This window comes from Lepidochelys kempii, chromosome 6, assembly GCF_965140265.1.
Source record: "Lepidochelys kempii isolate rLepKem1 chromosome 6, rLepKem1.hap2, whole genome shotgun sequence".
Taxonomy (NCBI): domain Eukaryota; kingdom Metazoa; phylum Chordata; order Testudines; family Cheloniidae; genus Lepidochelys; species Lepidochelys kempii.
In genome coordinates, this window is record NC_133261.1 from 83,881,010 (window position 1) to 83,903,769 (window position 22,760).

At 40.7% G+C, this 22,760-nt stretch overlaps 1 protein-coding gene across 3 annotated transcripts in view; it reads left to right on the forward strand.

Moving 5' to 3' along the window:
* Window positions 1–22,760, forward strand: part of SCFD1 (sec1 family domain containing 1) — a 124,500-nt gene that overhangs the window by 54,412 nt on the left and 47,328 nt on the right. For 2 of the 3 annotated variants that reach the window (XM_073348922.1, XM_073348923.1), the window contains exons 15-18: window positions 2,136–2,232; window positions 11,170–11,240; window positions 21,855–21,934; window positions 22,665–22,727. In XM_073348922.1, coding sequence (XP_073205023.1) covers window positions 2,136–2,232; window positions 11,170–11,240; window positions 21,855–21,934; window positions 22,665–22,727 — 311 coding nt within the window. The remainder of the gene's footprint in view (window positions 1–2,135; window positions 2,233–11,169; window positions 11,241–21,854; window positions 21,935–22,664; window positions 22,728–22,760) is intronic. The other variant, XM_073348924.1, reaches the window with a different exon arrangement.

The following is a 22,760-nucleotide window of genomic DNA, read 5'->3' on the forward strand; positions in this document are numbered from 1 at the left end:
AATAAATGAAGGCTTGGTGGAAGCTAGTGAGGATTATTGCTAGTGCTTGTATATTATAGGGGGAACTAGTAACAATGCCTGTATTTAGGTTGCCTAACACTTTCCATTATAAAGGATTCTTGCAGCCTTTTCTTTTGGGTAGTTCTCGTACCTGTTGTTTGCAGCAAATCTTTGATATTCAGCAAGAGAAATGCCTTTGGACTAGAGAAGTGCCTTTTTGTCCTATGAAGTTTAGTTCCGCTTCACTGAGATACAAACTACGAGAAGTCGCCTTTTTCTTTCTTTCACTTGCAGTCTTCATGAAAGTTTTGGCAGTATGCCAAAACTTGTTAACACTGACTTCCTAAGGTTGGGTTCATGTTGCCATCACCAAAGCAGCAGTAGCAGTTACCGTACTTGGAGAGCCTTGAAGGTGCCAGCACATGATTCCAGTGACCCATACCCACGTGAAGAAAAAACTGGGCCAGCCTCCCCCATAAGTGCTCTGCAGTCCCATGTGGTATCTGTGGGGTAGGAGCTCCCCCAACTCCCAAGGCAGGAGGGTGAAGAGAGTGATAAAGTGTCTCTCATGTGTGCACACGTGCACACACATACTGGATCTACCTGGCTGGGCTCCCCCAACACCAACGACCCCTAGAACTCAGCACCTGGACTCAGCAATCCATCCCTTCTCTGGAATAACAGCTTTTTCCTGTTGCCAGCCAATGTATTTGGTCTTGTAACTCAAGTGGTAGCAGTCTGTTGCAAAGCTAAAGGTTGTAAACCTTAATGACACATGATGAGGGTTTCAGTTGCACATAATAGAATTTTTTACATTTTTCTTTCCTAAAATAATTCGAAAATTAAGTTCAAAGCATAAGAACAGCCATACTGGATCAGACCAAAGGTCCATCTAGCCCAGTATCCTGTCTTCCGACAGTGGCCAATGCCAGGTATCCCAGAGGGAATGAACAGAACAGGTCATCATCAAGTGATTCATCCCCTGTTGCCCTTCTGGCAAAAAAGAAAGGAAAAGAAAATTAAAAAAAGCTCATCTTACGCAGCTGTCATCACCACTTCTTGCAGTAGCTAGATAGGTTTCCTATCAAGTAGGGATCAGCTCTAACCCTACTTACGTAGTCAGAGCTACCCAGCCACTACTGCTGGATTTGGGATGCCTGATTACCTTACTTAGTTTACAAAATCAAGCACTTGAAAGATAGAAAATGCTGGTTGTATGGTTGCCTATTCATCCTTAACTTGGCCCTCTTGTGCATAGGCATTATGATACTGTCTTTAATTACATGATCACATAACATACCATTTTATCCACAGGTCATCCACTTGCTCAGTGCAAGTGATGGATGCCCAGTTTCCCCTAAGAAAGGGTCTCCAGAATTTGGCCTAGTGATTATGTAAAAACTTGGTGTTGAAATAGAGAGACATCTTTTCCAACTTAAGCCAAATGACCTTATTCCAAAGTCTTCTGCCTTAATATTAATGAATTCTTGGTATACTGTCAGATGGCATAGTGATCTTAATGCTAGCCTTCATCATTTGTATGGAAGACTGCAGACTTTTTCTCTGGAATCATGTCTTCCTATGTCTGGGGACCTGCTATGTTTATCTGGATAGCACATTTGCTAATTGCTTTGTTGACAGACTTATTTAAAATATGCTGTAGATTTAACCTAAGCTTTCACAATGATTTATTGCAACATTCTGATAGGGCTGCTTGGGCAATTGTGATACAGCACCATAGGTAACGATACAATGCTGCCTGTTGTCCAGCTCAAAACACAGTTTATGTCTGGCTTTTCCCCAACCCATAAGTTTTTGGTCATTTGTTTTTAAGATTTTTTTGTGCTGCACCCTAATATATTGATTCAAAGGAGTACTACTGATATTGAACAAAATTATTCAGAGGATTGATTGATTTTCTGCACTAAGGAGGCACAGAAGTATTTTTGTGTTAACATCATAATGAAAAACTGAGTGATTGTCATGCTGAGTGATTTATTTTTTTTTCCTTCAGTAAGTAGAAAAAGTGAATAATTTGAAAGTATCTGTGATCAACTAATTTATCTACATGTTAAAATAGGGAAGTATATTTTCACAATGTAATCATTTTAATTTTAACATTTATTCTTGAACAGGCACGGAAACTGGATGTGTATTTTGAGTATGAGGAAAAAATAATGAGCAAGTCCACTCTCGATAAATCTCTCTTGGACATGATTTCTGACCCTGATGGTAAGTACTGAAAATCTGAATTCGGTATAAACCAATTTTCTCTGTTTTTGATGGAGAATCAAGTAGGGGCCCATTGACTCTGTAATTTTCCATCTCACTTGATCAGTCAGATTAGTGGAGTGCATATACAATACACTAGACTTGTAATGAGAAGAGGTTTTTAAAACAGCTAGGAAAGTCACTCTTTAGACTAAATCCAAAATCATGACAGGAATTTTGCCACTCCTACAAAACCTTTTCTGGCTCTCGCACCAAAAGAGCTTGTCAAGTGACAATACTAAGAGAAAAGGCAGAAAGCCATGCAAGAAAAATAAGTCAGTAGCTGACTGGTAAGAGGTCTGTGCAAAAGCTTTACAGAAAATTATGCTGGGTAAAGACTGGAAATAGTAACAATTTATTCATGACTGAACATGAATATATCACTATTGATAGCTGTGAACGTAAGTAATTATCAATATATAATCTATAAAATAGTCTCATAAAGACAGTTACCGTGGATCAAAGCTTATTGGGTCAAGTAAATATTTTTGACATTGAATTTTACCCACAATTAATATTTATGATTACATTGTACTCTCAGTATATATGGCACTGGAGATAACTAACTGTGCCACAAAATCTCAAAAGAGCTTACTTGCTAAAATGCAGTACAACATAAAATAATATGTTTTGCAAAATAGGTGTGTTTAAACAATATTTGAAGTAACTAAAACTGTGCTTGTAGTACTTTAATTTGGAGTCTGTTCAAAGCATATTTGGGGCATGAAAGAAGGCACTATATTGGGAGTGGGTGAAGGATGGAGAGGTTAAGAGATAAGCTTGGTTAAAGAGAAGTTAGGAGAATGTTTTGGGAAGGGTTTGCAATGCCTCATAGGAGCAGGTTCAGCATCACATGGTGCTCCATCCCATCATTCCATGGGCATCCTACTAGGTTTCCAGATGCCTTTCAACTGGTAACCTGCCCTGGTAACCTGCAAGCCAACTATCTCTGTCAGAAAGCATGGATCCTCAATTGCTCTTCAGTATTGTACTGTGCCTTATAAACACAAGGCTATAAGAGGAGTCCAGCGGGGGAACTACTGAGCTGAGGGAGGCCTTGAAGGAGTATGTTACCAATGAGTCACAGTAATATGTTTTACAGTAGTGTGCTGAGCCTGGCATTGCTTGTTTGCACCGTGCTATGAGCCTTGTAATGATTGCTGTATGTGCCCAACTGTAACAATGCACATACACCTATTACTGTTGTCTTGAATGTTAGCAGCAGTCACCATGTGATGATGAATAATAACAATAAATTCAGTTTCTGTAAGTAGATTTTTATTCCACACCCATGCAAACATACCTATATAATGCTGAGGTAAACTTCATACATGCAGGGGAGAGTATCTTTAAAGGGGATGGAACAGGGAATTCACAAGCCTGTATACCAATGAGGCTCTCACAGCTGAGTGCACATGCGGCTGTCATATTTAATCTTCTGTGGGGTGGAGTGCCTTGGGTACTGCTGTGGCCCCAGAAGATACGTGGAATGGGAGGTGGGATGTAGGGAAGTCCTTGTGATTCTCTCCCTCTGCCTCCCTACTGTGATTTCTAGCCACAGACCCACAGCCTCATCTCCCCACAGACCCAGGAGATCCAGCACCTCCCATACACTCCAGGCAGGAGTTGTATGGAGCTGGCATGCTCGGCTGGATGATTGCTATGTGAGCTCTCCACAGCAAGCAAACAGAGCAATTTCAAAACTTCCTGGGGCTTTAAAAGGGGAGGGGCGCATGCCTAGGTACCCGGCTGGAGGGCAACAGAGTTCAAAACGGTGACCAGAGCGATCACGGTGGGCATTGTGGGATACCTCCTGGAGGCTACTTAGGGTGACATAAGCAATACAGCATTTACACTGATGCTGTGTCTTTCTAACTACATCACCTTAAGCTCTATGCCTCCTCAAAGTGGTTTTATTATGTTGGCGTAGCAGGAGAGTTAAACCAGTGGGAGGAGCATTGCACTGTGTATACCTCCATAGTTAGGTCGATGTAAGCTGCCTATGTCGACTTAACTTTGTAGCATAGTCAAGCTCTAAGTTCAGCTGGGAAAAGGCTGCTTTATACTGCACTCTGTCAGGGATGCCAACTGATACACTATAGAGGTTTGGTGCAAGGTGACTATGACAGTGCAAGCAGTTTTTTTTTTCTTTTTGGCAAGTTGTCTAAGGGGAGTAGTCGATACTGGTGATAAGTGGGAGTGAGTCTGGCCTGTATGCCTGCCAGCCACTACTGCTAACAGTGGGAGGACATCTCACTCCTGTGCCAGAAGTTTGCCACCATCAAGCCTAGCAGCTGACGTCTGAACTGTCCTCTAAAGAGTTGGAGACCAGTGGTTAGAACAGAGTGAGGCGAAAAGCAGTGTCCTGCACAGCCAAAAAAACGAAACATGTTTAGGAAAATGCAACTTAGGCACTATGAATGAGGAAGGGAAAGTGATACTAGATATTATATATTGCCAACCAGTGGATGATAACCAATACATGGTTCCAAAAGGGGACGAATCATGTGGTTCTGTACTTCAGTGGTGCAAACAAAAGCCAGATCGATAAGAGGTTAGTGAGGAAATCTCAGCGGAGTGGAGTTATGGACTGCAAAGTGATAACTAGTGAGAAATCAGCACAAGCCTCTTGTGGCAAAGACTGCAGTTCAGCACCTGGTTAGGAAGGAACTAAGCTCAAAAGAAACAGGATTAAAGTATGTAGTGTTGTTATAGCCTTGTCCATCCCAGGATATTGGGGAGACAAGGTGGGTGAGATACCTTTCATGAGACCAATTTCTGTTCATGAAAGCAAAAAAGATTATAGAAGGGCTTGTTAAGGGAAAAGACCAGCAAAGAAGCTCATGCAAGCAGTACAGGATAAATATTGGGAAATAAATTTGGTATCTGTTGAAGAGGAAAGCTGGTTTGTGGCTGTGGAAGAGGCTCGTGGACAGTACGGATGGGGAAAACAGAGGAACGATGGTAGACTGAAGTGCAGGTGACAATCCAAAACAAGAAAATGGCATGTAAAGAAAAATAAATAAATTCATGGAGCATAAATTAAAGTGAATACAAAGAAGCAAAGTGAGCTGCCAAGCAAGAAGTGAAGGAGGTCAAAGAGAATGCTCTAGATAACCTGTGCAGCTACCTTGTAAATGACCTGTAACTGGCAAAAGGACGGATAGCATTGCAAAGAGATGTGAAGGGAAGGACGGTGCTATTGCAACACTATTTGTAAAAGATGACCAGATAACGAAGACTGTTACAGCAGCTGGATGTGATGACATGACAGTGGGTCGGGTGAAAGTCCTGGGCAAGAGAAGAATAAAATGGATGAGCATAGTGGTTAAAGCCTTATGGAAAGACAAAAGCATTCCCAAAGATCAATCACAAGCCTATTTTGGTCCTAATACGTAAGAACGGAAGCATCCATGAAAGCAGAAACTATTGAGGGATAAAGTTACTGTCATACGGGCTGAAGATTATGGAATACATGTTAGATGCTAAGATTAGGTGGATGGTGGGACCCCTCCTTGAGCAAGAACAGTTTGACTTTAGAAAAGAACGAGGAACCACAGATTCCATGTTTGTAATCTGGCAAGTGATAAAGAAGTGGCTAGAGCACCAGCAGGATAGCTTCTGGGCTTTTACAGACCTAGAAAAGGCATACAATAAAGTGGGCAGAAGGATGCTCACGGTGGTGCTGAGAAAATCGATTGTGTCTGAAGATTTAATAACTATAGTGAATGCTATATATATAGTGATGCAAAAATGTTTTGAAACAGAAAGCTCCTTTGAAGTGAAAGTCAGATTGCACCAGAAGTTGGCCCTAAACCTGCTGCTGTTTATCCTATTGATGGACCTAATCAGCAGGAAGATTCCAATGAGAAAAGGTGAGATGCTGCTACATGGAGATGACAAAAGTAATGAGGGCATCATCAAAAGAAGATATAGAGAAAATAGTAAACCAGTGGTATGAACAACTAAGTAGGCATGGAATAAAAATGAGTCTGACTAAGACTGAGGTCATTTGGGTCAGAAGAGGTGCACGGGGAAACTGGATATAGAGATTAATGGAGTATGACTCAGCCTGGCTGAGCAGTTCAAGCACCTGAGCAGCTGGATAACAGAAAACAATGAGCTTGCATGTGAGATACAGTCTAGATTGGAGAATGCTGGAAGAGTGAGGAATAACATCCCAGATGTTGTATATGACAAGCATATGCCACTGAAACTGAAATCCCGATTATATAAAACAGTTTTACCCCTCTATACTATATAGTGCAGAAGCCTGGGCTGTAAACAAATGGCAGGTTCAATGTCTACAGGTGTTTGAAAAGAGATACACGAAGGGACAGATTGAAAGCATTAGGTTGGAAATCAAAGTTCATGGTGTGGCTGGCAAAATCCAGGAAGCATGACTTCACTGGTTCAGGCACATAAAGCGGATGAATAAAGAGAACTTGGGGAAGATAGCATGGCAGGAGAGGGTGGTAGGAAAGAGACCCTGAGGAATGCCGAGGAAGCAATGAATGGATTGCATCAAAGATAGTAAGCAGGTGGACCTTAGTACCACCTCAAACAGACAAAGATGGCAGATGTTTGTATGATGATCTGACCCAGATGATGGGTTAAGAGGGGAAAGAAGGAAGACTAATGAGAGCTGAGAAAATCAGAAAATTGGTGGTCCCAGAAGGTGGAAGTGACTGGAAAAATTAAAAATATGGGGGGGAGATAAGGTGGTGATTAGACAAAAGGGAACTCTGAGTTGGGGGAAGGTAGTAGAGGATGTCTTCACCATGAACTGGTCAACTGAGTTCCACCTCAGTAGGTAGAAGATCCAGTCCTTGATTAAGAATAAGTGACAGGTGGAGCCATAATTAAGTTGGAGACAGTATGGTGATATAGAGGACGAGCTAAACCTGACATTGAAATCAAGAGCAGGAGAAAGTTGTTAATTATACTGACAAGGAGAGAGGTGAGAGAAGAGTTTTGTTAGAATAGACTTCCAGGGAAGGGAGGAAGTGGGATGTACTGAAAATGGCAGATGAGAAGAAAAGTGAAACAAGGCCACTGCTACTTACAGTACGGGAGAATGAGAAAGAGTAGAACTCCCACGGTGCAGCTTCTGAAACAGTGAGAGGTAGACAGTAAAGTTTCAGTGATAGCAAGCAAGTGGAAGTTATGGGATATGAAACTTGTGTACAGTAATGATTGTTGAGGAGGGCAAGGAGCAGCAGGTGAAAGTGAGATTGACTATACCAGTGGCAGAGCAGAAGGAGTGTAAAGTAAAACTCCGCAAATAATGGATGTTTCAGTTCTCTGGCAACTCTGAAAAAATTAAAAAGTTTTGTTTTGGGTCTAATGGAAAACAAATGTTTTTGAAATTTTTGGCGAATTGAAAAGTTGGAAAACATTTTGAATCACGTTGAATGAAATGTTTAGTTAAACCTGGCATTTTTTCTTTAGATTTTAGGCATTTTAACAAGTGAAGGAAACTGGGTTCAGAAAACATCAGTAGGAGGAGGTGGTGTCTCACATTGTGATCGTGCCCTAGGCACTGGGATATTCTGATGTGGGTCTTTCTCAGTCTGTCCTGTTGGAGCTGTTATATTTTGTATAAATAGTCATTGGAGCAGGGATGTCCCAAATCCAAGGTGAATTCTCTAGACACCAGGCTAAGGAAACATTCTCACTATCTGTCCTAGCCCATTAGCTTATTTAGTGTCATCATAACTGACTATGAATTGTCAATGAATAGTCATTGGGTCAGAGAAAGATAGTGAGACTGAGGTTTTGTCTACACTACACAGGTTTGTCAACGCAACGATCAAAAACTGCTATAATTACGTCACTTGTGCGTGTTGGCAGAGCACGTCCGCGGTTGGTGCTCAAGCATCAACAGTGACAGCAGTGCACTGTGGGTAGCTATTCAATTGTGCTACTTGCCACCTTCTGTAGCTAGGAGTTGTGGGAAGGTGGAGTGGATCACAGTGCAGCATGGGCGCAGGCTCAATGTCCCATGATGCAGTTTTTTCCGTCTGATCATTCGATGGGCTTCCGACTGGGTTTCATGGCATTTTTCAACAGCCCCTGTTTACTGTGCACCTGCCATCTCTGTCTGAAAAGATGGATCCCACATTGCATTCTCCTGTTGTGGTCACTGTTATGAACACATTGTGAATGGTCATGCAGTGTATCGTGAACTCCCAATCTGAACAGGATCAGAGTTGCCGGCTGTGTGCCATGGAAAGAAACAACACCAGATTACTTTTGGCATTCACAAAGCAGCTGCACACGGTGGACCATCGCTTTTGGGCTCAGAAAACAAGCATTGAGTAGTGGGATCACATCATTATGCAGGACTGGGACGACGAGCAGTGGCTGCAGAACTTTTGGATGTGGAAAATCACCTTCCAGGAACTGTGTGTGGAGCTCGCCCAGAACTGCGATGCAAGGACACCAAATGAGAGCTGCCCTCTCGGTGGAGAAGCACACCAGAAGCTGGCAACTCCAGACTGCTACCCAGTCAGTCACAAATCAATTTGCAGTCGGGAAGTCCACCACTGGGGCTGCGCTTAACGCAAGTGTGCAGAGCCATTAATTGCATCCTGCTACGAAAGACTGTGACTCTTGATAATGTGCGTGAAATAGTGGATGGCTTTGCAGCAATGGGATTCCCTAACTGCAGCAGAGTGATAGATGGCATACATATCCCAATTTTGGCCCCAGACCATCTTACAACAGCAGCAGGGACTGTCTTTTTGCTGCATGTTTGTACAGTGTCTAGCACAATGGGGTCCTGGTCAGTGATGGGGACTCCTAAGCAGTACCACAACACAAATAATCACATTTTTGCACATAAATAACTTAATTATGCTAATGAATGCTAGGTGTGTGATTCTAAATGAGAATAGATGCACAAGAATGTAGTGGTGATGCTGATGCTAAGACTTGACTCCAATGTGCATCAGACTTACAGGTAGCTTGAAATGAAGTGCAGATGACTGACAAGGATAGTGGGAAGGAGTTTGTGCCATATATCATTTTATTTTCCCTCTGAAAGACTTGCATTTGAGTGTAATTGGTAACAACTTATCCATAAAGGTTTTATCCAGACATGTTGTATTATCAACTTTCATAGTCTAAATGTTATATAATTTTCCTCAGCGAAAACTGCAATGGTCTTCAGAATTGGAACATACTTATACATAATTGGTAGCTAACCTACCAACAAATTTGTTACATTGTTAAAAATTGTTTTATTTCAAAAAATGTGCCATAGTCTGAGCCTCATGCAAATGTGCATAAAAATGATATTAAGCTTACTTCCTATTTTACAAGAATATTGTAGTCCTCCTTACGTTGACTTTGCTTATTAAAGCTATTATGGCATTTGGAAAGAAGTCTGAGTAACTTCATCTGATTCTGCAATGTTTTTTTCAATTTAACAGAATGTCTGTTTTGTTAGCATATCCACATATGCAGTAAAGGAGCTGGAAACTTTTTTTTTTTTTTTTGGGTGGTGGTGGAAAAAGGTCAAAATGGCTGTATTTATAGTGTTTGCTTGACGTAAGTAGGGAGGCTTGAATAATGTCTAGCCAAGGACACCTGCTTCAGTAAATTTCCAAATAGACAGTGATCAGCAGTACCAAATGTCTCTTGTTCAGTAGTCTTATTTTAACTGAAAAGTAAAATGTTACTCTAGTCCAATAAAATATGTAGGTGGGCTTTTCTAAACATATCTGGAATTAAGTGTTTAAAGTGTTAACTTTGTACTTTCTCCTTTGTGCCACTGATACTTTACTTATGTTTACTCTGTTTTTGCAACAACATCAATACGTTATTTTTTAAAGAGTTGACAGTCGTTTTCTATATGCCAGACGTTTGCATTGTTTATTTGTATCAGATACCTGCAGGACTCTCTGTCATATTTCAGGTACCATTTCCATTCTATGTAGGGTCACCAAATAGCAAGTGTGAAAAATCGGGATGGAGGTGGGGAGTAATAGGCACCTATATAAGAAAAAGCCCCAAATATCGGGACTGTCCCTGTAAAACTGGGACATCTGGTCACCCTAATTCTATGTGAAATTTGTATTATTTTTTCTAGAGATATCAGTAAAATCAGAACTTGTATCTTCCACCTCTCTTCCCCATCCTAAAACACACATTTCAGTTTTAGGAAAGAGTTTTACAACTTTGTGTGCCATCCTTGTTTTTGCTAAGCACGTCTGTTTTGGTTGCATTTCCATTTCCAAGTTTCATGCATTTATATTCTGTTCTGTGCACTTGTGTGTGTACAGACACTTATGGGGGTGACAGAGTATTTACATTTTGACTCATGGATAAGAGAGGTGAAGAACAGAGTCAATGAGTAGGACAGAGGAAATTATGAAATCCTAGATATTGTTGGGCTCCAGATGGTATGACATTCCCGTGGGCAATGAAATGAAAAAACCCTATAAACGTGTGGGAGATATTAAGATTTATTTATTTATTTTTTGCCAAAGCCTCATGTAAATTTCTGACGTTTATGAGGGTAAAGATTTCATTTCAAAACTGAATAACTCATAGAGTAAAAGTAATTATGATATGGTCTGTCTTCTACTACAGAAGTTTGGTACATCATGGATTACCCCAGCAGAACTAGTCCAAGCCAAGCCAGTTATTATACATAACTACTCTTCAGAGGTTTTGAGCTATTCTAAGGCAGTTTTTCAGTAAAGTTGTTGAGTGGGTATTTATCACTTTATAGACAACATAAACATTTTTTGTTGTATAACCTTTTCTAAACTCATTACAATTTTTGTTATGATCCAAGGACTCAATATATGTAATACAGAATAGTATACTACATAGTAAAATAGTTTATAACTTGATTTGAAAAAAAGAAACCCTTGTTTTCTTCCATAGCTGGAACTCCAGAAGACAAGATGCGATTGTTTCTTATCTATTACATAAACTCAGTGCAGGCACCGTCAGAGGTATGTTCTTTGTATCTTAATAAAACAAAAATAATTGGGAAAATTTGTGCTAAATTGGTATTTCATAAGGAATGAAATGAATGCCTATGCCAAACACCTATTTTTTCTTCTCAAGAAAAATATAGTACAGTCTTGTAGGATTGAATCTATTTACAGTCAAAGTTTTACAGACATATTTATTACCACCAGGGATATTACTGCACAGTTATAAAATATAGCTAAACACTTGGATCATTATAATGTGGCTATGATTCAAATAGTAAGAATGTCACTTTTTAAAATATTTAAATCAAGTTTACACCAGCAAAATTTGGTACAGTTTCTGCTATTGGGGTACATTATTCAGTTGAGATGGACATTACAAAACACTTTCCACTTTTTACTCCATCCGTGACTATCCAGAAAGAGTTGCATTTACTGAACAACAAATATATTTCTTGGGACTGTGCACTAAAATGGTTTCTAACGCTTTGATCCCTTAGTAACCCAGAAAGCATTTTTTGCATATATTTCTTCTGAAACTAATCTGTGTCAGATTATTATTGTTTGTTTTTGTGCCACAGGCATGAGAGAAAAACACATAAACAATAGAACCCGAGGTTCTGGACACCAGTGTGTTGGTACCACCATTTCTGGCACCCCACAAGACACAAGCCGTACCATGCTGTGTAATTATTAAATGTTAATCTGACACATTCGCTAATTCTTAGTGCACAGGATTTAACCATATGGCTCCTGTTAAATACATTTAATTAAACTCTACTGTGTCAAATTCCAGTATAATGTAAACTAGGTTTTAAAATAGATCCAGCCTGAATTACAAATCATATTTTGGTGATGTTTTAATTGTGTGAATTATTTACAACATTAAATAACATAATAACTAAAGTTGGGGTTTTTCAAAACAGCTTACGGTAGTTAGGCACCTTGAAGTTCATTGCCATTTCAATGCCTGCCTCCCTTAAGCTTCTTTGAAAATCCCAACTTATTTTTTAAGACATTTTAAGTCCTATGCTCTTATGTTGTGGCTAAGAGGCTCAGCACAGAACTCACAGCTCAGGGAGTGTGGAGGCATATGGTGGTTTTAAGCAGTCTTATGCCCTTCTGATCCTGGGTTGCTCCAGGGACTGACCAGATCTCCAGCATAACTTAGACAACCCTGTCTGAGTTACCCGACAGGCAGTAGCACTGCCCAAATCTCTGCAGTGCTGAGTGCTGCATCTCCCAGCATACATCCTTCACTGGGGCTTGCAAAGGAATCTTTAGGAGGCAGGTTTACAGCTATGTTCATCAGAGTGTGCTACAGGGGACATCTCCCCAAGCCAGATTCAGGGCTTTTAGGGTCTCTTTATGCTGCTTTTGCCCTTTTATGTGAAATGAAGGGAACAAATGGAGGTGAAGCTCTCAAGCATTGTTAGAAATCATAATAGTTGGAAATAATTTCCTTATTTTCTTACCTACCAAAACTGTAGCTTGGGATTTGTTGATATCTTAAATAATTAGCTTATCATAAAGAATAGCTCATTTAACAATGCCAGCAGCTGCAGGGAAAAAATTTTAATGCAGATAGTTCTGCAATGTGTTCTGTACTGTCATGTTTTACAATTTTCAAATAAATGTAACTGCTTGAACATCTGCTTGAAAAGTTTAGAAAGATTTGGCTATCTCAGAAGCAGCCTAGATTTTTCTAAAATCTGTCTTCACTTTTTGCTGTTATTTTATTTAAACTATATATCTAATTCCACTTAATGTTTTAATATGGTAAGTAGAATATACAGAAATAATTTTTGTCAATACTGAAAATAATCCAGTGTTAAAATTCATTACAATATATCAGGTGATTCTAGAAGCTGTTATTGAAACAATTCTGATAAATTCAGATAGAGAAAAGTAGAATAAATATTTGAACAAAATAAGTCACCATGAAGAGTGTGATAGAATGTTGTTGTTTCTTTTTGTAGTGATAACTGTAATATAACACTTTACAAAAGTTAATTCAGTGTGAATAGGACTTCTTCACTGGCATGTGGTGATCATGGTCACTTGTTTTTATTTATAAGTTCTTATTCTTCTTCAAGTGATGGTCCCTATTGTATTCCACAAGGTTTATGCATGTTCACCATGCATCCAGATTTGGAAAATTTGAAAATAGTGTCCATTGGTCTGATAGGGAAAAAACCCAGAAAACGACCCTATAATCATGTAAAGCTACGCTGCTGTCTTTTTTCTATGCTTATCTGTCCTTTCTACTTTGTTTATGGATAGAAAGAATGTGAACTGTGTGTAACCTGCACTCCCTGCTTTTGGGGAGAGAATTCCTTATACAGATAAGCCTCCATGCTCGTACCTACCCCAGAACTTCAAACAGACTGGGTTAACCGGTTCGAACTGGAAGAGATATCACAATGTATGTTGAACCAAGCTATAAAAGCTCATCCCTGTTCTTTGTTCGGGGCTTCACCATTTTCCTCTGAAAAGGAATTGGTGAGCCCTTCAGCTGTCGTATTTGCTAGCAATAAAGTGCCTCACTTTATCAAAGAGCCAAGACTCTGTGTTTTGTTTGGCTAATACAGAAGTCCAGGGAAGGCTACCCTCCTAACCCTAGACGGGAGGGGAACCCTTTTTCCCTAACAGGTCCATTCATATGCCCTCGCTTGTCCTGTGCTTCCATCCAAGGCGATAAAGGGTCGGGCAGACTGACCAAGTCTTTAGTTCCTTCTCACACCGCACATGGTCTGGATCAGAACTCTGTGTCCTCATCTCTAGTTGGGAGAAAAGGAAACACTCCCATAAGCATGGGACTAAATCTTTGTCCAAATCAAAGAAGATGGATTCTCCTTCCACCCACTCGGCCCAAGGACACAGAGGACGTTCTGAGTCCCACAGGCATGAGAGAAAAACACATAAACAATAGAACCCAGAGGTTCTGGACACCAACGCTTGGTACCACCATTTCTGGCACCCCACAAGACACAAGACCGTCTCTCACCAGGAAAGATCACAGTGCTGATACCAATAATTGGGAAAGAGAGTGCCTCTCACCAGGGAGATCCGAAACCGTAGCTGGACCCAGACCTTCCTGGATCCAGAATCTCCCCCTCCATCAGGCCAGACCACTTCTACAGTGATTATATCTCCACCAAGAGACTGCTTCCAATAAGGGTTCCCTCACCCTTCGCACCGATGCTTTACACTCTTCCATTGGCTCCGATAGTACCACCATTAGAACTGGAAGCTGAAAAATGTCTCCACTTGGCAAAATGGAAATGTTTCACTTCCTGGGCTCAGTGCCATCACCTCAACACCATCTCGATCCCTACTGTCCTGGACTACCTCCTGGAACTGAAGACATCAGGCCTTCCTCTCAGGCCTGTCCGGGTCCACCTGTGGATTGGTGCGTGGTATTTACTCATCCCACCACCACCCACTTCTTGAAAGGCACCTTGAAAGGTGCTGAACAGCTTCCCGCCTGTGCTCAAACCCCTTCCCCCCCACCCAGAAAACTCAATTTTGTGGTCTCCGCCCTCATCGGGCCCCCCCTTTGAGCATCTGACCACGTGCTCCCTCTCCCACTTCTCCATGAAGGTCATCTTCCTCATGGCTATCATTTCTGCTAGGCGAGTCAGCAAATTAGCAGCTATGATGGCCAACTGTGCATGCCCCCCACATGTGGTTTTTCATAAAGACAAGATTTCCTTACACCCTTCAACCCAAATTCCTTCTGAGGATGGTCTCTGAGTTCCACCTCAACAAATCGATTCACTTCCCAGTCTTCTGTCTTAAGCCGCTTGCCATTCTTGTGGATAGGTCCCTGCACTCACTCGGGAATAAATGGTCAGTTTTCAGAATGGATAGAGGTAAATAGTGGTGTCCCCAGGAGTCTGTACTGGGACCAGTACTTTTCAACATATTTATAAATCATATGGAAAAGAAGTAAACAGGTGGCAAAATTTGCAGATGATACAAAACTACTCAGTTAAGTACAAAGCAGACTGTGAAGAGCTACAAAAGGACCTCACAAAACTGGGTGACTGGGCAACAAAATGGCAGATGAAATTCAGTGTTAATAAATGCAAAGTAATGCACATTGGAAAACATAATCCCAACTGTACATTTTAAATGATGGGGTCTAAATTAGCTATTACCACTCAAGAAAGAGATCTTGGAGTCATTGTGAATAGTTCTCTGAAAACATCCACTCAATGTGCAGCGGCAGTCAAAAAAGCTAACAGAATGTTGGGAATCATTAAGAAAGAGAGAGATAAGAAGACAGAAAATATATTGCCTTTATACAAAACAATGGTACGCCCTCATCTTGAATACTGCGTGCAGATCTGGTTGCCCCATCTCAAAAAATATATATTGGAATTGGAAGAGGTACAGAAAAGGGCAACAGAAATTACTGGGGTATGGAACAGCTTCCATATGAGGAGAGATTAATAAGACTTGGATTTTTCAGTTTGGAAAAGAGACAACTAAGAGGGGATATGATAGAGGTCTATAAAATCATGACTGGTGTGGAGAAAGTAAATAAGGAAGTGTTATTTATTCCTTCTCATAACACAAGAACTAAGGGTCCCAAATGAAATTATTAGCAGGTTTTAAACAAACAAAAGGAAGTATTTTTTCACACAACGCACAGTCAACCTGTGGAACTCTTTGCCAGAGGATGTTGTGAAGGCCAAGACTATAACAGAGTTCCAAAAAGAACAAGATAAGTTCATGGAGGATAGATCCATCTATGGCTATTAGCCAGGATGGGCAGGAATGGGGTCCCTAGCCTCTGTTTGCCAGAAGCTGGGAATGGGCAACGAGGGATGGATCACTTGGTGATTATCTGTTCTGTTCATTCCTTCTGGGGCATCTGGCTTTGGCCACTGTCAGAAGAGAGGATACTAGGCTAGATGGACCATTGGTCTGACCCAGTATAGCCGTTCATATGTACTTATGACGTCTGCTATGTGCTTGCATTCTTCCTCAACAGAACTCATGCCTGTTCATGGCCATTGTGGACAGACCCCAGGGATAAGCCCTATATTCTCAGTGCATCTCAAAGTGGGTTTCTGCATGCATCCAAGTGTGCTATACATGGCTAACACTCCACTGCCTGGCAGGATTATGGAACATTCTACACAGGTGCAAGTGGTCACATCTGCCTCCCTGGCACAACATCTGCCGAGCAGCAACGTGGCATTCAATGCATACCTTAACCACCCATTACTCCACCCAGAGGGCAGCATAATTTGCAGCTGTGAGCCATGCCATCGCGCAGACTGCAATACCTCTTGCATCCTTGCACCCCTTCCTCCACACTGATCACTGCGTAATACTCACCCGCATTTGGAATACGTATAGGGACCCTCACTCAAAGAGGAGGAGGTTACTTATCTGTAACTGAGATTCTTTGAGATGTGTGGTCCCTATTTGTATTCCAATACCCACCCTTCATCCCCTCTGCTGCAGACCATACTGCTCAATGTTAAGAGGGTGGCTGAGGGGGCGCCATCCCGCACACCCTCATAACTTCTCCTGGAACACAAGGCTACGTATGACATATGTGTGGGTCAACAGATACTGCTACAGAAATCTTCCGACGTATTGTGCATATGTGCACCCATGTTTGTAATACAAATAGGGACCACGCATCTTGAAGAACCTCCAGTTATAGGTAAGTAACCTCCGTGAGCTGTAGCTCACGAAAGCTTATGCTCAAATAAATTGGTTAGTCTCTAAGGTGCCACAAGTACTCCTTTTCTTTTTGAGAATACAGACTCACACGGCTGTTACTCTGAAACCTGTCACATTGACAAAGTTATTTGCCTTCCTGTGTTTTTTTTTCCCAAAGCCACACCAGGAAGATGCTCTCCATATCTTGGACATTAGAAAGGCATTAGCCTTCTATTGGTACAGAACCAATCCATTTAGAAAGTCTCCTAGAGCTTTTATACCAATTGCAAACAGGTCCAACAGATCCACAGTCTCCACCCAAAGACTTTCAAAGTGGGTTTCTAGTTGTATTCTTATTTGTTACCAGGCTACTAATGTTCGGCCCCACCCTCCCTCCCAACCAGAATAATAGCCCATTCTGCAAGATCTTAGGCAGCCTTCATGGCACTATTACAAAATGTTTCAGTTGCTGCTATTTGCAAAGCAGCAATCTGGGCATCACTGCACACTTTTTTCCCAAACACTACATCCTGGTATACACGTGTAGATCAGACACTGCTGTTGGTATGCAGTCCTTTCTTTAGTGTTGGATCCAGTTCCAAAGCCCCCTCTTCCTTTAGTGGCTAATCCTCAGAAGTCACCTGAAGTGGAGCACCCATAGGGACACTTCTCGAAGAAGGAGAGGTTAGTCACTTTGTGCAATTACTGGAGTTCTCTAAGATGTGTGTCTCAATGGGTGTTCAGTTACACACACCCCTTCCCTTCTGCTTCAGCATTTCATCTTGTGGGACTTTATAGTAGGGAGGGTGGTTCACCCACGCAGCTACGTATATCCTCTGTGTGAGCCATGAGTATGTTTGGAGCTTGTGCATGGGCCAAATGGGCACTGCTACTGAAAGTCTCTGATCAAAGGCACATGAGGCGCATGCACACCTGAAATGGAGCACCCATAGGGGTACACATCTCAAAAAACTCCAGTTGCTGCACAAGGTGATTGTCCTCTCCTTTCTCCTATCAACAATCCTGCAAGTGACAAATAGGCTGTCACGTGCTAGATATTTACCTAGTATGAAAGTAATTTATATTTCAGTAACATCACTTGAATGTTATACAGTGACTTTTAGAATGTAATCCTATAAATTATATTCTTGATGGAAACTACTCTCTGCCAGTGTTTTAAGTCTGGTTGCTCTTTTTTACATAACAAGAATCAGTTTATTCTGCACAAAAGAAAAATAAATATGATTTTGATTTTCTGAATGTGCTTTGCTTTTAGTATGAACACAATAAAATATGCTACTTTTATTACCGGCTATTCTGATCATGAGTAATTGTGTGAAGATGGCTTTTCTTTGGCAGATGTGGAAGAGACTGAGGATTTAGATTTAGATTTCACCGAAAACAGTCTGTTAACTTTATTTGCTTTCAAATATTCATAAGTTCATTTACACTTTATGTTGGGGGTCTGATAGGTCTAAGATTTTTTTGTGCCACCTACCCAAGACACAAAGCCCCAAGTGCAATTTCAATCCCCTAGCTGTGTGGGAGGTGTGGTAAGAATGTACAAAGCAAGACCCAGGATAATCTCTGTGTATAAATAAAGTCTGCTGCAGTTTCCACGGCATGCATCCGATGAAGTGAGCTGTAGCTCACGAAAGCTTATGCTCAAATAAATTGGTTAGTCTCTAAGGTGCCACAAGTACTCCTTTTCTTTTTGCGAATACAGACTAACACGGCTGTTACTCTGAAACCGATAATTACTGTGTAATTACCTGCAATTTTTTACCCCTCAACCCCAGGATTCATGGTAGAAGAAAGTAGCATTTGGGATAAAGGAAGTCTGTGGGCTAGTGGTGAATTAATCCACTCTAGCTATAGAGAATGGGTGAAGAGATAGACAGTAGTTGGAGGCAGTTTTTACAGATGGGACTGGCAAATCTTCTCAGTGCATTAGTTCCCCATCTGCAAAATGGGCGTGATAATGCTACCTCATTTCACATAGTTGTCATAAACATAAATTAATGTTTATGAAGCACTTAGATGCTGTAGTGATGAGCGCCATAGAAAAGCCCATGAGGAAATTAATAATTCTGTCTTCAGAGCAGGTTTTGAATAGTGTGCAGTAAATAAGGCATAGGCCACAACTGGAATAATGAGGAAAAAACAAAATATTGAATAGCTGACCATTAAGTGAGCATTGTCTTTTCTGTGGCTTTGAATGAGGCAGGGGTCCTCTGGACCAATTAGTATATGATCATGTAATTAAAGACCATCATATATATGTCCAGGAGGGCTGAATTAAGGCTAAATGTGTACATCTGGGAACAAAGAACATACTCCATACTTACAGATGGGAGACTGTCCTGGGAAGCAGTGACTTTGAAATAGATTTAGGGGTGGGGGTGATAATCAGCTGAACATGAGCTCCCAATTTGATGCAGTGGCCAAAATAGCTGATGCAATCCTGAGATGCGTAAACAGGAATCTCAAGTAGGGGTAGAGACATTATTTTACCTTTGTATTTGTCACTGGTGCAACTGCTGCTGGAAGACTATGTCAAGAATGTTGATAAATTAGAGAGGGTACAGAGAAGAGCCCCAAGGATGATTAAAGGATTAGAAAGCCTGCCTTAGTGATACTCAAGGAGCTCAGTCCATCTCGCTTGACAAAAAGAAGGTTAAGGGGTGACTTGATTACAGTCTACAAGTATCTACATGAGGAACAAATATTTAATGGGCTTTTCAATTTAGCAGAGAAAGCTATAACATGATCCAATGGCTAACAGTTCGCAAAAAGAAAAGGAGTACTTGTGGCACCTTAGAGACTAACCAATTTATTTGAGCATAAGCTTTCGTGAGCTACAGCTCAGTAAATTGCATGTGAATTTAAAAAACACTTAGAGGTAAGACTTGAACTCCTGGTCTCTGCTTTCCCCCAGATTTCAGAGAAAAGTAAAGACCAGTGCAACTTTCAGAGATTTTAAGGACAGAAGGGTGACCACTGTGATCATCTAGTCTGACTTTCTGTATAGAAACAGGGCACAGAACTTCTCCAAAATAATTCCTAGAGCATATCTTTTAGAACATCATCCAATGTGACTTAAAAATGGTCAGTGATGGAGAATCCACCATGACCCTTGGTACAGTGTTACAATGGTTAATAACTCCCACCCTTAAAAATGTATGCCTTATTTCCAGTCTGAATTTGTCTAGCTTCAACTGTTAGCCAGCAATTTACTGCGCTTATTAACCACAGTGTCAGGGTTCCCTCCCCACTCTGAACTCTAGGGTACAGATGCGGGGACCCGCATGAAAGACTTCCTAAGCTTATTTCTACCAGCTTAGGGTAAAACTTCCCCAAGGCACAAACTTTTTGCCCTTGGACAGTATGCTGCCACCACCAAATGATTTAACAAAGAATCTGTGAAAGGACCACTTGGAGTTCCTATTCCCCCAAGCCTTACACCCTGTTTCCTGGGGTGGCTTGAGAATAATATCCTAACCAATTGGTTACAAAGTGATCACAGACCCAAACCCCGGGGTCTTAGGATCATAGAGAAATCAGTTAGGCTCTTAAAAGAAACAGAACTTTATTAGAAAGAAAAAAGGTAAAAGAAGCACCTCTGTGAAATTAGAATGGAAGATCTCACAGGCAGTCAGATTCAACACATACAGAATCCCTCTAGGCAAAACCTTAAGTTACAAAAAGACACAAAAACAGGAACACACATTCCCTCCAGCACAGCGAATTTCACAAGCCAAAAATAAAATAAAATCTAACGCATTTTCTAGTTAGATTACTTACTAACTCTATAGGATTTGGATTGCTTGCTTTTTTGATCTGTCTCCGGGTAGAGGTATCACAGAGACAAACAAAGCCTCACCCTCTTCCCGCCCTCCCCATTTGAAAGTATCTTGTCTCCTTATTGGTCATTTTGGTCAGGTGCCAGCCAGGTTACTTGAGCTTCTTAACCCTTTACAGGTAAGACGATTTTATAGTACTGTATCAGAGCATCTTAACCCCTTCCCTTTATATTTATGACACACAGCCATGAACCCTAATCTAAGTGACAGTTATAGAAGAGCTGCTGAGCCCTGTCTCCTCTCACCATCTTTTAAATAAGTTAACAGAGAGCTTTTGCAAGGTCACTGAACGTGCAGAACTCAGGTCTCGAACATTACCAACCCTTATCTTATCCAGTATGCCACACTGCCTGTCAGTCACTAAATTACTTGTGGTTATCCTATCTCTAACCACTATAAACTACACTCCTCTCCACGATCCATGGATAGAATCCAAGATTATGAGTCAGGAATAGAATACTGGCAAGCAATTGTGTAACCCATTGGGAAAGCGTGTGGCTACTCTTCCTCCACTGGCTGGTCAACAAAAGAGCTAGCAGTTATTCCTGTTGTTCAAATAGTAAGGGCTTATGCTAGGGATATGAAGATTAGGGGGTTCTGGTCTGTGTGGGGAAATGGTACAGTAGTTGCATAAGATTCCCATACAACTTGCACTCTAGTTCAAAACCGTAATAGTTACCTGACACCAAATAATGTCGCAAATGCATTGAATGTGTTAGTCACATGCTCCTTGATCTAACTGATAGAAAAACATATGAGGTCACTCACTGTGAAGGATTTGCATTTCAAGCAAGTTGAGTACATACTGATTTTGGGTGTCCCTTGGAGATGGAAGTGAAAACCTGAAGGATGTGTCCTGCCATAATCTTAACTATCTCTAAACGTAGTTTTTATTTGCCAGCTCCTAAAGTTAGTTCGAATTTTTTAAATTTTCTTTTCAAAAGCAAAATAAGTTGCATTTATACTGCTTATTTAACATGTTTAGGGGAGAAAAATATCTACATATTTTGTCATCTGTCTATGCAAGGACAGTTTGATTTAGAATAGTGGAAAGCAGTTGTAATTCTCCTATATATGATTTCAGGCTGATTTGGAGCAATACAAAAAAGCATTGATGGATGCAGGATGTAATCTTACTCCCTTGAACTATATAAAACAATGGAAGTAAGTTAAATTTTTCTTCTTCATAAAACTGCAGATAATTGTGGGGAAGTTGAAAACAGATACATAAACTACTGCAGCCAGGATTTGTGCAAATTGTGTATTACTTTTAATGTCTAACGAATTGTGGTTCTTACATAATTTTGCTGTCACTTGTTTTACAATACATGTGAACACTTCTAAATCGAACTCTAACATACGTGAGAATGGTATTAAACTTGATTTTGAACAATACACTTGATATGTTTTTCTTGACACAAATGAGTAATTTGCTGAAGGCAACTGAGTGACTCCGTAGCAGAGCCTAGTTTAAATTCAGAATTCCTGGCTTTCTGATCCTTGGTTCAGTCTTGTGGGCCATCCTGCTTATCTATGTATGAAATATTAGATCTTATAAAAGGAGAAATCTATCTTTCATCCATCCTCATCCTGAATTCTAATTCTAATTCTAGGTACTATACTCTAATTTCTTTGGGTTTCTAACTATATCTCATTATAGCTATAAGCTTGAGAATGGCAAAAGCTATTATGAAAGGGATGCATTCAGTTTTTAATAAAAGGAGAGAGATGTTTGTAATTTGCTCAATTATCCAATGACAGATTTTAGAGGCAGAGCCATTTCCATTCTCAGATGGCCAGGAGGTCTTCCACAATGGTCTTCATAGAAAGAGAAGATGTAGTAGTATAACAGTGAAAACAAATTCAGCACTTGATTATAACATTTCTTTAATAGGGCTTTTGCCAAGATGGCTTCAGCTCCTACCAGCTATGGAAATGCTACAGCTAAACCATTGGGGTAAGTTTTTTAATTCATTTACCAAAATTCCTA